Source organism: Echiichthys vipera, assembly GCF_963691815.1.
Source record: "Echiichthys vipera genome assembly, chromosome: X".
Taxonomy (NCBI): Eukaryota; Metazoa; Chordata; class Actinopteri; order Perciformes; family Trachinidae; genus Echiichthys; species Echiichthys vipera.
Window position 1 is genome coordinate 12632368 of NC_139825.1, and position 15374 is coordinate 12647741.

The window sequence follows — 15374 nt, forward strand, 5'->3', positions numbered from 1 at the left end:
GTTCTCAAAGGAAGTCACACAGCTCTTCAAGTGGGCTAATGCTGCACCTCTGCAAAAAGAACTGGTTGATCTCCAGGCAGATGTTGCCCTGAAAGAGCAGTTCAGAGGAGCTGACCCTGCCACTTTCTGGTTCCAAATGGTTTCTGAGTCAGCTTTTTCAGGTCTGAGGAAAGTGGCCCTGTACATCTTGACCATGTTTGGCTCCACGTACAGTTGCGAGGCAGCTTTCTCCACAATGAACATAATTAAGACAAAATATCGGTCCAGGCTTACCAATGAGCACCTCCACATGTGCATGAGAATGGCCCTGACACCATTTAGTCCCAGATTTAAAACCCTTGCAGGAAAAGCTACAGCTCAATTCTCTCACTGAGCAACAGAAAGAAGTGAAGTGGAATATAAGAGGGAAAGACAGAGAAACTGAAAGTGTTCAATTGTTAGGATTTGTAAAGATTGTTACTGTAAAAGTGGTTGAGATTGTGAGACAGTTAAAGAAAAATTAGATTTCTCTCAAGTTAAGAATTTTGTTTGAAGATGCTAAATTTTTCCAGAGCTATTGTATTTATTTTCTCTTTTTAAAAAGATGCAGCGCTTCTTGAGAGGGATTGTGTATTTGTGCACTTCAATACTAAGTGACAAATATTGTTAATGTTAATGTTTTATAATATATTTATTTATCTGTTATTTACATGCAGACGCTGATACGACTTCTTCAACATATAACACACAAACGTAAATTGGACATGATGTTCCGGACCTTTACTTGAATAAATTTTCTCTGACTGGACCTCTCTGTGTTTTAGTGGAATACCCCTGGTCTAGAGTGCCTGGCGCATCTGGAGCGTACATTGTGATATTTACTTTCAAAATAAAAACCCAGCGAATTGACAAATGTAAGCTAATGTCATTAGATTTTATTGGAATTTTGAACAATGCTCTGTTTCCAGACACTAATTCAAATACAGGGTTATATAACGCAACCCCACAGTGTCACCAAGGAAGTTTCAAGACATTCTCATTTTCAAATTAAAAGACAAATAAAGATTCAAGTAGTGTAATACATATTATTTTGGATTGAATTTAAAAGGAAACACCCTGTTATCACACACTAATTCCACTTGCGGGTTATAGTTCATGACCCCATTGTCTCACCCAGGAAGTTTTAAGACATTCTGATTAAAAGCCTACTAGAAATTCAAATATGAGACATATTACACATGATTTAAGATTCAATCTAAAAGGAAACTCCCTGTTATCACAAACTAATTCCACTGCATAGTCTGGGAGCTAAAGTCTCATTAGATCAATAAATTGGGTTTATTTATGTTTTTTCTGATAAATGGAGGGTCTGCTCTGCCGGAAACATTGAGAAAAAAGATTGTGGCCATTTTAGTGTATGCATCCTTTATATTTTGATAAAAAATTTTGGAAAATCAACACTTTCCCTAAATCCTTTGTGGGTTGGGTAAGCTGTCAATTAATGCATTCCAGAAGCACAGAGCACATGTGGTGACAACGTTCAAAGAAAAAATAACTCTGGGCAGGGCACTTAATCACACGTTTTGGCTCCAGGAGAGCATTTTAGCATGCATTTTGGCTCCTAGAGGGCAGGTTAGCACGTGTTTTGGCTACCATGAGAGCACTTTAGGACGCATTTTGGCTCCTAGAGGGCACTTTAGCACACACCGTGTCCTTTGTCCACAGTATGAGTGGTAAAGAACACCGTCAAATTATTGGTTTTCAGGGTCAAAGTTAATAGAAAAAAAGACAAATAAAAAGTATGGCAGGCTATGTCAGGTTTAACCCATTGTATTAAGCTAATGAGACTTTGGCTCCCCGACTATGAAGTGGAATTAGTCTGTGATAACAGGCAGTTTCCTTGTAGACTAGGCTTTTTGAGAAGAGGTTTAATTGCAGCTATTTTAAAAGACTGTGGTACATAACCTGCTGATAAAGACATATTAATCATATCTATTACAGGAGTGCTAACTAAAGATAAAACTTCTTTAAGTAACCTAGTTGGAATAGAGTCTAGGAGACAAGTAGAAGGCTTTGATGCCTAAATAGTAGAGGTTTATTTGTGAAAGTCAACTGTAAAAAAGCAGTCCAAGAATATTATGGGTTGTACAGTTGTTTCTCATGTTCCTTGGTTTGAAGAAAAATTTGTGCCAAGCGAGTTGATTTTGTCTCTAATAGTTATAATTTTGTCATTAAAGAAGGTCATGAAGTCGTTACTACTGAGGGTTATAGGAATACATGGCTCAATATAGCAGTCGCTCTCATTCAGCCTGGCTACAGTGCTGAAAAGAAATCTAGGATTGTTCTTATTCTCCTCTATTAAAGATGAATAATAGGCTGCTCTGGCATTACGAAGGGCCTTCCTATATGTTATTAGACTTTCTTGCCAAACTAAGCGAGAATTCTCCAATTTCGTAGAACACCATTTACTTTCTTATTTTCATGATATTTGTTTTAATTCACGGGTTTGTGAGTTATACCATGGATCTAACTTCATCTCATCTCATCTCATCTCATCTTCATCCGCTTATCCGGGGTCGGGTCGCGGGGGCAGCAGCTTTAGCAGGGGACCCAAACTTCCCTTTCCCGGGCCACATTAACCAGCTCTAACTGGGGGATCCGTGCTGTGTTCCCAGGCCAGTGTGGAGATATAATCTCTCCACCTAGACCTGGGTCTTCCCCGAGGCCTCCTCCCAGCTGGACGTGCCTGGAACACCTACCTAGGGAGGCGCCCAGGGAGCATCCTTACTAGATGCTCGAACCACCTCAACTGGCTCCTTTCAACACAAAGGAGCAGCGGCTCTACTCCGAGTTCCTCACGGATGGCTGAACTTCTCACCCTATCTCTAATGGAGACTCCAGCCACACTCCTGAGAAAACCCATTTCGGCCGCTTGTACCCGCGACCTCGTTCTTTCGGTCATGACCCAGCTTTCATGACCATAGGTGAGGGTAAGAACGAAGATTGAACGGTAGATCGAGAGCTTTGCCTTCCGGCTCAGCTCTCTTTTCGTCACAACGGTGCGTTAGAGCGACTGCAACACCGCCCCCGTTGCTCCGATTCTCCGGCCAAACTCACGCTCCATCATCCCCTCTATACTTGAACTCCTTCACTTGGGATAAGGACTCATTACCTACCTGGAGTAAGCAATCCATCGGTTTCCTGCTGAGAGCCATGGCCTCAGATTTAGAGGTGCTGATCCTCATCCCAGCCGTTTCACACTCGGCTGCGAACCGATCCAGTGAGTGCTGAAGGTCACTGACCGACGATGCCATCAGGACCACATCATATGCGAAAAGCAGAGACGAGATCCTCAGCTCACCGAACTGCAACCCCTCCCCACCACGACTACGCCTCGATATCCTGTCCATGAAAATCACGAACAGGATTGGTGACACAGCGCACCCCTGGCGGAGGCCAACCCCCACTGGGAACAAATCCGACTTAGTGCAGAGGATCCGGACACAGCTCTCGCTTTGGGTGTACAGAGATTGGATGGCCCACAGAAGTGACCCCCTCACCCCATACTCCCGCAGCCTCCCACAGTATCTCCCGAGGGACCGGGTCATATGCCTTCTCCAGATCCATAAAACACATGTAGACTGGATGAGCATACTCCCAGGCCCCCTCCAGGATCCTTGCGAGAATGAAGAGCTGGTCCGTTGTTCCACGTCCAGGACGGAATCCACATTGTTCCTCTTCAATCTGAGGTTCGACTATAGGACGAACCCTCCTTTCCAGCACCTTGGAGTAGACTTTACAAGGGAGGCTGAGTAGTGTGATACCCCTGTAATTGGCACACACCCACTGGTCCCCCTTTTTAAAAAGAGTAACCACCACCCCGGTCTGCCACTCCCTTGGCACTGTCCCAGACTTCCACGCAATGTTGAAGAGGCGTGTCAACGAAGACAGCCCCTCCAAACCCAAAGCTTTCAGCATTTCTGGATGAATCTCATCAACCCCTGGGGCTTTGCCACTGTGGAGTTGTTTGACTACCTCAGTGACTTCCGCCAGGGACATTGACAATGATTCCCCATCAGCCTCTACAAAAGAGGGTGTGTTAGTCGGATTAAGGAGTTCCTCAAAGTGCTCCTTCCACCGCCCGACTACCTCATCGGCTGAGGTCACCAGCGTCCCGTCCTTACTGTCGACAGCTTGGACGGTTCCCCGTTTCCCCCTCCTGAGATGTCGAATGGTTTTCCAGAAGCACCTTGGTGCTGCCCGAAAGTCCTTCCTTCTACGAACTCCTCCCACACCCGCTGCTTTGCCTCTGACACAGCAGAGGCTGCAGCCCTTCTGGCCTGTCGGTACCTTGCAACTGCCTCCGGAGTCTTCTGGGATAGCATATCCCGGAAGGCCTCCTTCTTCAGTCGGACATCTTTCCTGACCACCGGTGTCCACACCACACCACTAACGTTGGTACAGGAATCTAGAATATTAGGATATGGCATTAAATTAAATGCAGATGCAATCCATTCCTTACATTTAGTTACCAGCGTAGAAACCTTTTTCCCAGAGGTGAGTAGTCCTGTAATATGAATTCAAAAGTTATTAAATAATGGTCTGATAAAATAGGATTCTGTGAAAGGACTATTAAGTCATTGATTTCCACACCATAAGCCAAAACAAGGTTGAGGGTGTGATTAAAACGGTGAGTAGGTTTATGTACACTCGGACTAAAAACCAATCGAATCTAATAGAGAGATAAACGCAATACTAAGGCTATTGTTATCAACATCCATGTGAATGTTAAAATCTCCTGCAATGATTACTTTATCAGATTTAAGGACTAAATTTGACAGAAACTCTGAGAATTCAGATAGGAACTCAAAGTAAGGAACAGGAGCATGTTACACTATAAGTATAATTGGCTGCACAGTTTTCCAGGTTGAATGTGAAAGAACAAGAACAAGACTTTCAAATGGATTGTAATTTAGTTTAGGTTTAGGGTGGATTTATAGGCCTGAGTCATAAATAGCTGCAACACCTCCTCCTCGGCCACGGCCTCGAGGAATATGAGTGTCAATATGACTGGGAGGAGTGGATTCATTTAGACTGACGCAAATATAAGTCAATATGGTTATCTGATATCAGATCATTTATTAATACAGCTTTAGATGACAGAGATCTGATGTTTAAAGTCCACATTTTTTTTTCTGATTATTTTTGCAATATTGCAGATTTGTCGTTGATTTGTATGAAGTTTTTCTGTGTAGCTCTTCTTCTTTTAATTTTTTAATTAATTAATATAGATGACCGTGAGGCACACAGTGTTTGTATAGGATAATGAGCTGGAAAGTGATCCACAGGAGCACGGAGAGGTGTCTAAGACTGCAACTCTGCTTCCTGTGCGTCTGTGGTAAGGGAAGCGCAGATATGTGTATTAAACTGTGACTCTGCATCCTGATCCTGGGTTGTCAGGAGGTGGTGGTGGTGCAGGACTGGACAGTCAGGTCAATGTTGACATATACAAGTCTTGACCCCTCCTGGTTAAGGTGCAGGCCATCGTGTTTAAAAAGCATGGGTCTGTTTAAGAAAGCCCTAAAGTTGTCCACAAATGGAATACTTTGCAGTATCCTTTAAGCCACAGGTGCAGCTGGCGGAGGCGGCTGTACATGACGTCACCAAAAAACGAGATAATCAGATGCTTCCCCGTGTCTAGCAAGAGGTCCACCATGGACCTGAAGTACTGCTTGCGGACATCAGACTGGTGGTTCTTTAAATTGTTGGTACCGGCTTGCAGGACCAGCGTGGAGGCCGAGCTGTGCTCTGAACACAGCTGGAGGGCGGATGACTCAACCTCCTTGACGCAGGCTCCAGGGCGGCAGAAGGTCTGGCTGCCATGTACCCTCACGTGCCTGACCATTGAGGTCCCGACAACCAGCACGGAGGGGATGCGCTGTTCCACTGGCTGCCTGGAGGTACACCGGCCCATGGCTGCTCCTAACTGAGTCAGAGGGGAGGGATTGGGTTGGGCAAGCAGACCCCGGCTCCTGGGTCGGCGAGAGCCACGACTGGCTGTATGGACGGATCCCGGGGACGAGCTGGAGCTCTCACCCAGCGGAGGGAAAACCTGCGGGCTTAGGACGTCAAACCTGTTATGCAGTGGTTAACCGGAGTCGGAGGAGGGAGAGATGGGCGTGCCCCAGTGCCCCTGATCACCACTGACCAGAGTTCACTCGGCTTGAGTGGAGTTGAGCTCACCAGACTCGGAGTCACCGCTCCGTCTTCCCTGGTGGAGCAATGCCACTCTACGGGGCGAAGGCAGGACGTGGAGGGTGCCAGCGGGACTCGGTGAGTGCTGGTGTCGGAGATCCGGTGGTGATGGAGCCAGTCCACAGCAGGGTGGTGTTGTGGGCGGCCGGTCACCAGCGCCAGAAGCCTTAAGATGGGCGAGGAGCTTTGCCTGGGTCGAGGCGACGTCAGGGAAATCCAGGAGGATTTTGTCCCTCTCCATGAGGTGAGCCTTCAGGCCAGAGACGTTCTCCCTCAGTTTTGAGAGCGTGGGGAGACAGGACTCGCATACAGCCATCATATCGCAGCCTGTGCTGGGGATCCATCACCCCGGGAAACAGAACCACCGCAGGGAGGTGAGTTTAATTCTGGCTCTAGAAACAAATGTCTAGGAAGACCTTCTTCACTCCTGGGCAGGCAGCCCACTTCACCAGTTGTTTTCAGATCCCACTGAGTAAGTGCTAGTGCGATTCGGCGTCACAACTTCCTTGTCTTACTTCTCCGGTGTAATCAGAAGCAACCACAGGCCTGATGAAGCTTAAAAAGCTTTGGTCCATGGTTTGAAGAAGTAAATACAATAAAAGCTGGGCACGAGTGAGTCCAAATGTAGAAATGAAAAACTAAGTTAAAAACAATATTTTCCGGAGCCAAAGTGGCGGGAATTCCAGTGAAAACAAGCGACGCTGCGCATGCGTAGATGAGGTAGACAGATGAGGTAGATCTGCAATGCAATACAATGTGATACAATACAGAGCAATACAGACCTTTAGGTGGCGATGTCTCTAGCAACAGGACAGCCTGGGAATACCCATATGACCTGTGCCTAGTAGTTTTGGTCCTGGGATGGTGTACCTGCAGCCAGATGGAAGTATACACATGATGGGACAATGTCTTGCTTCAAGGAGGTGTTAAAGATGTCATTGAAGAAGTTCCTCTGCACAGTCTTTCAACACCATACCAGGAATGTTGTCTGGGCCTGTTGCTTTCAGGGCATTGTTGGTAGAGAGTGTCCTCTTTATGCTGGCAGCAGACAGGCACAGAGTCTGTTCATGGGGGAGGTGTTGTGGTTTTCTGAAGGCGAGTGTTGTTTTGTGCATCAAAGCGTGCAAATAAGCTGTTCAGGTTGTTGAGCAGAGAGGTGTCATTCTCGCAGCTCTTTGGTGCGAGCTTATAGTCCGTGATAGCTTGAATGCCTTGCAATATGCTCCGTGCATTTTTGCTGTCGTTGAAGTGGGATGTTATTCTGTGAGTGTGATCCTGTTTTTCTGATGCCCCGGGAGAGATTTGCTCTTGCTGTTCTCAAGCCAGATTCGTCTCCAGCTCTGATAGCCTTGTCTCTGGCCCTCAACAGCCTGTGGATGTCCCCCTTCAACCATGGCTTTTGGTTTGCCCGAGTGACAATGTCCTTGGTGTGGGTCACATCATCAGTGCACTTGGCTATGTAGGAGGTCACAGTGTTTGTGTGCTCCTCAATGTCTGTGTTGTTGTTGTTGTAGGTGGCTGCCTGTTTGAACATCTCCCAGTCTGTGGTGTCAAAGCAGTCTTGAAGAGCTGAGGAGGCTCCCTCTGGCCACACTCAGAACCAGTTTGGTGGCTTTCATTTTTTGTCTGTATGCTGGCATTAGCATAACAGTAAGGTGGTCAGATAGGCCGATGTAGGGGAGGGGGGTGGCTTTGTACGCTCCTTTGTGTGTGGTGTAGACCAGATCCAAGGTGTTAACTTCCCTTGTTAGAAAGTTAACGTGCTGGTGGAATTTCGGCAGTACAGTCTTGAGATCAGCATGGTTAAAATCTCCTGTGAGGATAGTGAAACCATCTGGATGTGCTGTTTGTTGTTCACTGATGGCTTGGTACAGGTCATTTAGTGCAGCGTTCCTATCACTGTTGTTGTTAGTGGGAGGGATGTAGACTGCAGCTAGTAGAATCACAGCCATTTCTCTGGGCAGATAGAAAGGACAACACTTTATGATCTTAAACTCCGCCAGTGGAGAACAGTGTTTGAATACCACCGTCACGTCCCGGCACCACGCATTTCAGATCCCTCCTTCTACGATGATGATCTCGGTAGCAGGCTAGCTGCTCCAGTTGTACAGCAGAGTCGGGAAAGTTGTAATTTAGCCATGTTTCATTGAATACAAGCACACAGCAGTTACTCACTTTTCGATTCGCTGATCTCAGTAGTTGGATGTGGTCCATTTTATTGTCCAATGATTGTACATTTGCCAGGAAGATAGATGGAATGGCTGGTCGAGTTGGACTAGCCTCTAGTATGGCTCGGATACCTCCACGCTTGCCCCTCTTCGCACACCGCTTCCGATGCCTCCTGTCTGGGAGAGGGGTAGCAGGCGAGTCCAGTGTGAGAGCAGGCCGACGGAGCAGTCCAAACTCTTTTAGCGTCTCTGTTGCATCTTTTAGCGTCTCTGTTGGCTCTTTTAGCGTCTCTGTTGTTGGTTCCAAAACTTTGCAGATCTTGCTTTTCCATATGTCTAATAAAGCCTGTCGACTGTACTTGTATTCCAACGTAGACTGACAAGAAAAATGTTCAGACAAACATTCTTTAAACGAACAAAACATTGAATCGCGAAAGACCACGCTAGTCGTTTTTAACAAAGACAAAGTCGCTGGGGATCGGTAAAGTCGCTGGGGATCGGTGAATTCTCCGGAACGGTTCAGAACAACGGAATGAAAAACTTGGAAAATGCTCTGATGGATGTTTATTATTCAAGATGGCTGATTCGCTCACTTAGCTGTCAATCAAAAAAGGATTCCGCCTCAGACAGCTCATCCAATCATCATGCAGAAGCAGAGCGTCCGGGCCAGCCCACTGTCCCATAGACCCCCAGAGACATTGAGCGTCCGATGGGCGGGACGAAGCCCAGCATTTATCCAATGACCGTCTAGTTTGGCTGCAGTGGAACAACCCACTCTACGCTTCCACATTAAAGTCAGTAGAAGCTGAGCGTCTGGCTGTGTAAAGTTCTGTGGCGCTGTGGGGAAAGATGAAGGCTTTCTAGCATGTATTTAGTCAATGAAATGTACACAGAACAGTACATATTTCCCCACTTTTTAGGGGGAAGCTGAGCTTCCCTTGCAGTCTTAGAGCAATCGCCACAGGTATATATATATATATATATATATATATATATATATATATATGTATATATATATATATATATATATATACATACAGTATATACTGTATATACATATATATGGTAGAATGATGTTTGTCGGCACACATATTTGACACACAAACAGACAAACAAACACACACACACACGCACACACACCCCATCTGAAACACCTGTGAATGTATATATATATATGCTGTTATTTAAGTAATTTACGCATTTCCTAATTAAATGGTTTTATTTATGCACCACTGTGTTAATATTGTTTCACTGCAAAAATTAATATCAAATCATAAACCCATAACTGTTGTATTTTACAGGCTCCCGGAAGTGCGGATCTCAGACAACGGGCCTTATGAATGCCATGTGGGCATCTACGACCGGGCAACAAGGGAGAAGGTTGTCCTGGCTTCAGGGAATGTTTTTCTCACTGTTATGTGTGAGTATTGTCAAAGAAGTGTTTCACAAATCATGTATTTACTAAGCTGTATGCATACAGGAGAGACGCTTCCCCATGTTCTCTCCCATTTTTCAGATAGTTTCAGCATATATACAGTCACATCAAAGCACCTTACAAACACAAGGACATCAAAGTAACAAAAACAACAAAACACACTACCAAATGTTTATGACCCCAGTAGATGTTATCAATGTTTTGCGACCACCAAATGTCACCATTTGCAACCCCCATGTGACTCCTCTCCACAATCCACCCGCACTTATCCATAGCTCGACTTTTGTGTTAATCAACATACAGAAACAAAGGCTTTACATCATAGAGCCTTCTCCCGCACCTATCCACAGCTTGACTGTTGTGTTGATCAACATACAGAAACCAAGCATTTACATAATAGACTAAGAAACACTTACAAAGAAAGACGGAAAACTCTGGTTATTTCCCACAGTATCACTGCACTTTATTTTTGAGAGCTAAGAAAACATACTTTCAGTGTTGTCTTGCAGACAGAATGAAAAGCTCACAGACAACAGCTGGGGTTTTGGGGATTTTAATACAAAAATATAAATATATTTATAGACATAATATACATGATAGATTATGACACAAAATGACACACATTAGAATAACGCTATGATATGGTAGAAGCTATGATTTGATAAAAGCTATGATATGGAACTGCAATTTCTAATCATACCTTTATGGGAAGTAAAGTATAATATCAAATGGCCAGTGGTCACCAGCTCTGCTCATTAAAGTACCAACACCGCATCTCACCAACTCAGTTGTGAGGAGGGAAGTCCAAAAGGAAAGGAGATGTCTCAGCTCCAGGACAGCTTCAAGCTTTTTATGGAGAGCACCAGGCTTTTCTGGGGCCAGGGCTGGCAGAGGCAGGTCAGGACCAGTTGTCAGGGCCATGGGCAGCAGGGCCAAAGCAGCAGGGCAAAAGCAGCAGTGCGGCGGTCCACTGGGGCGGCACTGGACATTCTCTAAAGAGGGGACGCTTTGCCGTGGCAACGGATGCTCAGCATCAAAGGGTCACTTTTGTTGTGAACCCTAAATCTTCAGCTTTTAAGCCAAATGTCTTTCTGGACACTTCTGCAGGGACAGCTTAGAGTAGGTGGATGAGAGTTGGTCTCTTCTTGCAAGCTCTTGGTGAAAGCTAGATTTTGATATAAACGTTAAAGGGTAATTTTGCGATGTTGACTAAAGATTAACTTAACCAGCCAAGATAAAATAAGCTTGTTCTCAAAAACACGACTACTAACTAAAAACGTCATTTGACGGATTAATAGATGTTACAAATGAAACACTGAATTTCGTTGAAAGTCAGGCAGAAAGTTACTTTTAAAAGATAATGATGAAAAATAAACGACTGTACAATAGACAAGACTAAAGACAGTCTTTAGACAGAGTGAGTGAGAATCTACTCCTTAAATTCAAGGTCAATGGTGGATTGAGACAATGAGTCCTCACATGACTTATAGCACCAGGCTAAATATATATGAATCGAGCAGTGAATAAACACATAAAGTTAACTTTTCTCTAAGTTAATAATCCTGGGGAAATGTTGTCAGTGACACAAAAAAACCACCAACAATAATGTAGGAGATTAAGCCTACTTTTATTATGGCTAAAATATATCGGTCAAAGAATTAATTATGAATTAACACGACTCGTTAAAATTTAGGATTTATTTTACCTCGAAGTAAGGGCACCACACCAAAATAAGACAGGATATTTATTAAACTTTGGTGAAGGTTTAATACCTGTTAGTTATTTAAAGTAATTGATGGTTTAAATTGTATCAGTCTCGTGTTGAACGCGTTGATTCGTACCACAGTGACCAACACTTTCTGCACAGAGCGGAAGACTCTCACAACGACGTAAGGTTATAAACATTTATTTGACTACATAACAAGGAGAATACAGGATCAACACTGAATAGACAAGTGAAAAGGGTTAAATGTGGATATAAAAAGCTTAAGACCAGAGTGATTCAGACCTACGGGGCTGGTTTATAATATCACTGGCGGACTGAAGCTAGCTCTAATCAGCCTGCCAACAGAACTCGGATCAGAATTTAAGTGTCACCAACGTTTTACCAAGAGTTGCATTAAAAGGCCAACCTTACTTTGCCGTTGATATTACAGTCGCCCTGGCGTCTTACAGTACTGATGCAGGTTCCGTGGCTCCTCGTCCCGGTGTTTGGTGGACCTCGGCTCGGTTTGTAGACTGGGTCAGCTGCGCAGTTGGATCGGCGGGTCTCGTCGGGTCCCGTCGTGGCTCTTCAGGTGGCTTGCCTCTGGAGGTGGTTTGTGGGTTGACAAAAGGGTTCTGATTGGTTCTGTGGGGCTGAAGTCGCAAGTTCGATGCAACAGCAGGAGGGGTGGTCAGAGGTGCGAAAAGGTAGAGATATAGGAGAGGAGGTGCAGAGAGCGAGGGGTGTGAAGAGAGAGAGGTCAAGAGAGCCAGAATGAAGAGGAGATGCAGAAGAGTGAGTTAAGGACACCTCTGTCTGTTCCTTTATCTCACAGTTGAACGAGGAGGTGGGGTCTTGGTTTAGCCCAACCCTTAGGCTCTGAGCGAATCAACTGCTTTTTACGCCGGAATTCTAATTCTGAGATTAAACTATCTTTGTTTGATTTTCCATTATTAAGCTTTCTGATATCCAATTTAACCAAAATCTTTAGGCAGACAGTTTAACAGATACAGATACTGAGTGACAGGCCTATTATTAAAACACAAATTATTTCAGGGAATTAGACAGAGACTTTGCACTTCTGAAACCACATAAACATAATCACAACAAGATACAAATAATGCATATACTGTTACACACTTGCAAGAATGTCTTTGAACAGCCATTTGCGATGAAACATCGAGCTTTAACTGTTTTCCAAACTTTTACGAAAAGTTCTGTTGCTTAGATTTTATTAATGAAAGTCCATCTCATTAAGACAGCTCCTCCGGTTCGAATTGCGGTCAGATTTGATGTTGATTTAGGTTAAAAGGGGTCCTTCATTCTGGAGTTCTGGGTTTTTTATTACCCTAGGAGGGTTGAGGTTGTAAAACACCTTATCTCCTATCAAAAACAGTTTAAAAATGTCTTTATCTACGACTCCCTTACTGGGACACTGAGCAGACCAACCAGACACAAAGAATTCCTTAAACAGCACTTCCTCTGGAGGTCCTACAATAACATATTCTTATGTTAAAATAATCATTTGGTGATACTGACCTAATATATCTTGATAATGTGTTAAAATAATAACATATGATAAGATCCTACGAGACAGGCATACAGACTGAGATGAACTTAAATATACTTCTTAGTTGATTTCTTCATGTTAGTACTCATGGCATTGTTTAATATCACAACAGTTCTGTAACTTTGACCTTATTTGTCCTAGAGTCGTTTCAAACAACACAACTTCCTTTGCAGATGAATAACAACAAATAGGGCAATGTTTCCTACAAACATTATGGTTTGGCACATAAAAGTAACATCAAGGAGTCCTGGAAGTCTCCGTATGCTATATGTTGGGAATGAGAACCGGCTGTTAAATGATCTGCTTGAAATACGTTATATAAGAAAAGTGGCGTACCATTTATATGCTTCCCCATGAGATCATCTTGGTCAATCACATGGATTTAATACTGATGAATCTTTGCTTTCTTGCCTTTGTGATACAACCACTATTATCATTATAAGTTGCCATTATATCTCATTCAATCACTAAAGGACCTTGTGCGCCTGTAGCCTATTGCTCAGTCAGTGCTGTAATTATTGAATTAAAGTCCCCGTAACGACAGCTGCTTCGCTTGCCTCTGATGTATCAATTCCAGCAGCAAAGACATGCTCCATGTGGTCCTATGGCTAATTAGCAATGGTTATTTTTTTCAGTGGAACACCAAAGAAAGTCACCATATGACATTATTACCCCATTATCACATTTTGTGCCTTTGAGAACTGCCTACAGTTTTTATGTTTCTTTTTGTTTCCTTTTGACTTAGACATTAATTTCCTTTTAACTAAGCCCTTGACCCTCTGTTCTGCTCTATTTGATGACCAATCCCGTGCCTCTGTTTGAGTGCCCCCCCCCCCCCCCCCCCCCCATTGTTGTCAGTGAAATACTTTATCAATGGTAAGGGATTTACTCTGTTAAATGTTCCTATTTCAGTGTTAGGTGGGATGAAGTGAGTGATGGTGGGAGAGTTGGAGCACCCTAACTCAGCTGGGTCTTAAATCACCACTCCACAAGAGAGGAAGAAGAATGGCCTCTGGCATTGTGGCTAATTGCCATCTAAACTGAAACAGAATTATTCATAACCTATTAGTGTGTCAAGTTCAGTAGGAAGTAAAGAAAAAAGTGGAGAGGAGAAAGAAAGAAAATGAGAGGGAAAAAAGTTAATTAATAGGAAGCAGTACACAGAGAGTATTTTAATTTTTAAAGGGCTTCATTAACAAGACTTATCATTTTAATGAATCCCCTGCCAAGAAATTCAATCATCCAGTTTTTAAAGGCTAAACCCTGAACTCTTGATACCTCCGCTACTGTCCTTCACTCTCTGGAAAGTTTCTAAAGTATTTGCTTTTTTGCACTGCATTAGCATATATCAACTTTATTAAGCCAGAGGCCATAAACAATCCCTCACTAAAGGGGCTTTCATAGACATACTATGATAAACAATTTAGCTCCAGTCACATCCAATAATAAATGCAATACAATAATAAAAATACATCACTGATTTCGGGAGTTATAAGTTGGAGTGTTCTGTTTTCTCCATTTGTTTTATTTTTGTATGTACACTATAGTATACCATATACCCTAGACAATTGCGCCAAGCTTTTAGCTTAATAATGAGGAACATGAATAAGATGCAGCACCAAGATGTACCCTTAACTAGGGCACTTTATTATGTACTATATTAGATACATTTTATCCCTCAACCGAAATGAGCTGTAAATATAATTATTGATGCATGATAATTCATGATGAAGCACTCATTGTTGAACTCAAAGTTCAAAATCCACATCTGAACGGAAAGGTTATGGATGAGATGTTCATCGTGAGAACATGCTGAAATTAGCTGATGGAAGAATCCTTATTAGACTATTGAATTTACTGTCAGATCATTCTCAGTCTGTAGAGAATACATTCAGCGAGATGTAAATACACAGAATTGACAATGCAATAGTTTGGCCCTTTGACCACCACCATCCTCTCTTCAATAGTGTCAATGAAGATATCTCAGCTGTTCTTTGACCTAAATGTGAAAATATGTTTGAAACATATATAATTAAATATAATTAAATATATAAATAAATATCTGTTACCTTTAGGCCTGTGTTACAAAGGAAAACAACACATGCAACTTTATGGTCAAGTTCATACAAATCTTCTTTACATTTCAAACAACCAGTCTGCTTAGAGCAACATTGATGCATGGTTTGTGAAGGTTATTTTTCCCACAATGTTCTAGCAGCTTTAACTGTGTAACTAAGTCAGATGAAATTATTTTTCAACAAT

At 43.2% G+C, this 15374-nt stretch overlaps 1 protein-coding gene across 1 annotated transcript in view; it reads left to right on the forward strand.

Annotated features, from left to right (window-relative positions):
* igsf21a (immunoglobin superfamily, member 21a) overlaps nucleotides 1–15374 on the forward strand; it is a gene marked incomplete at both ends in the record, with an annotated part of 253389 nt that overhangs the window by 127406 nt on the left and 110609 nt on the right. Inside the window, one exon of the mRNA XM_083938799.1 lies at nucleotides 9704–9822. Within this exon, the coding sequence (XP_083794925.1) occupies nucleotides 9704–9822 (119 nt within the window). The remainder of the gene's footprint in view (nucleotides 1–9703; nucleotides 9823–15374) is intronic.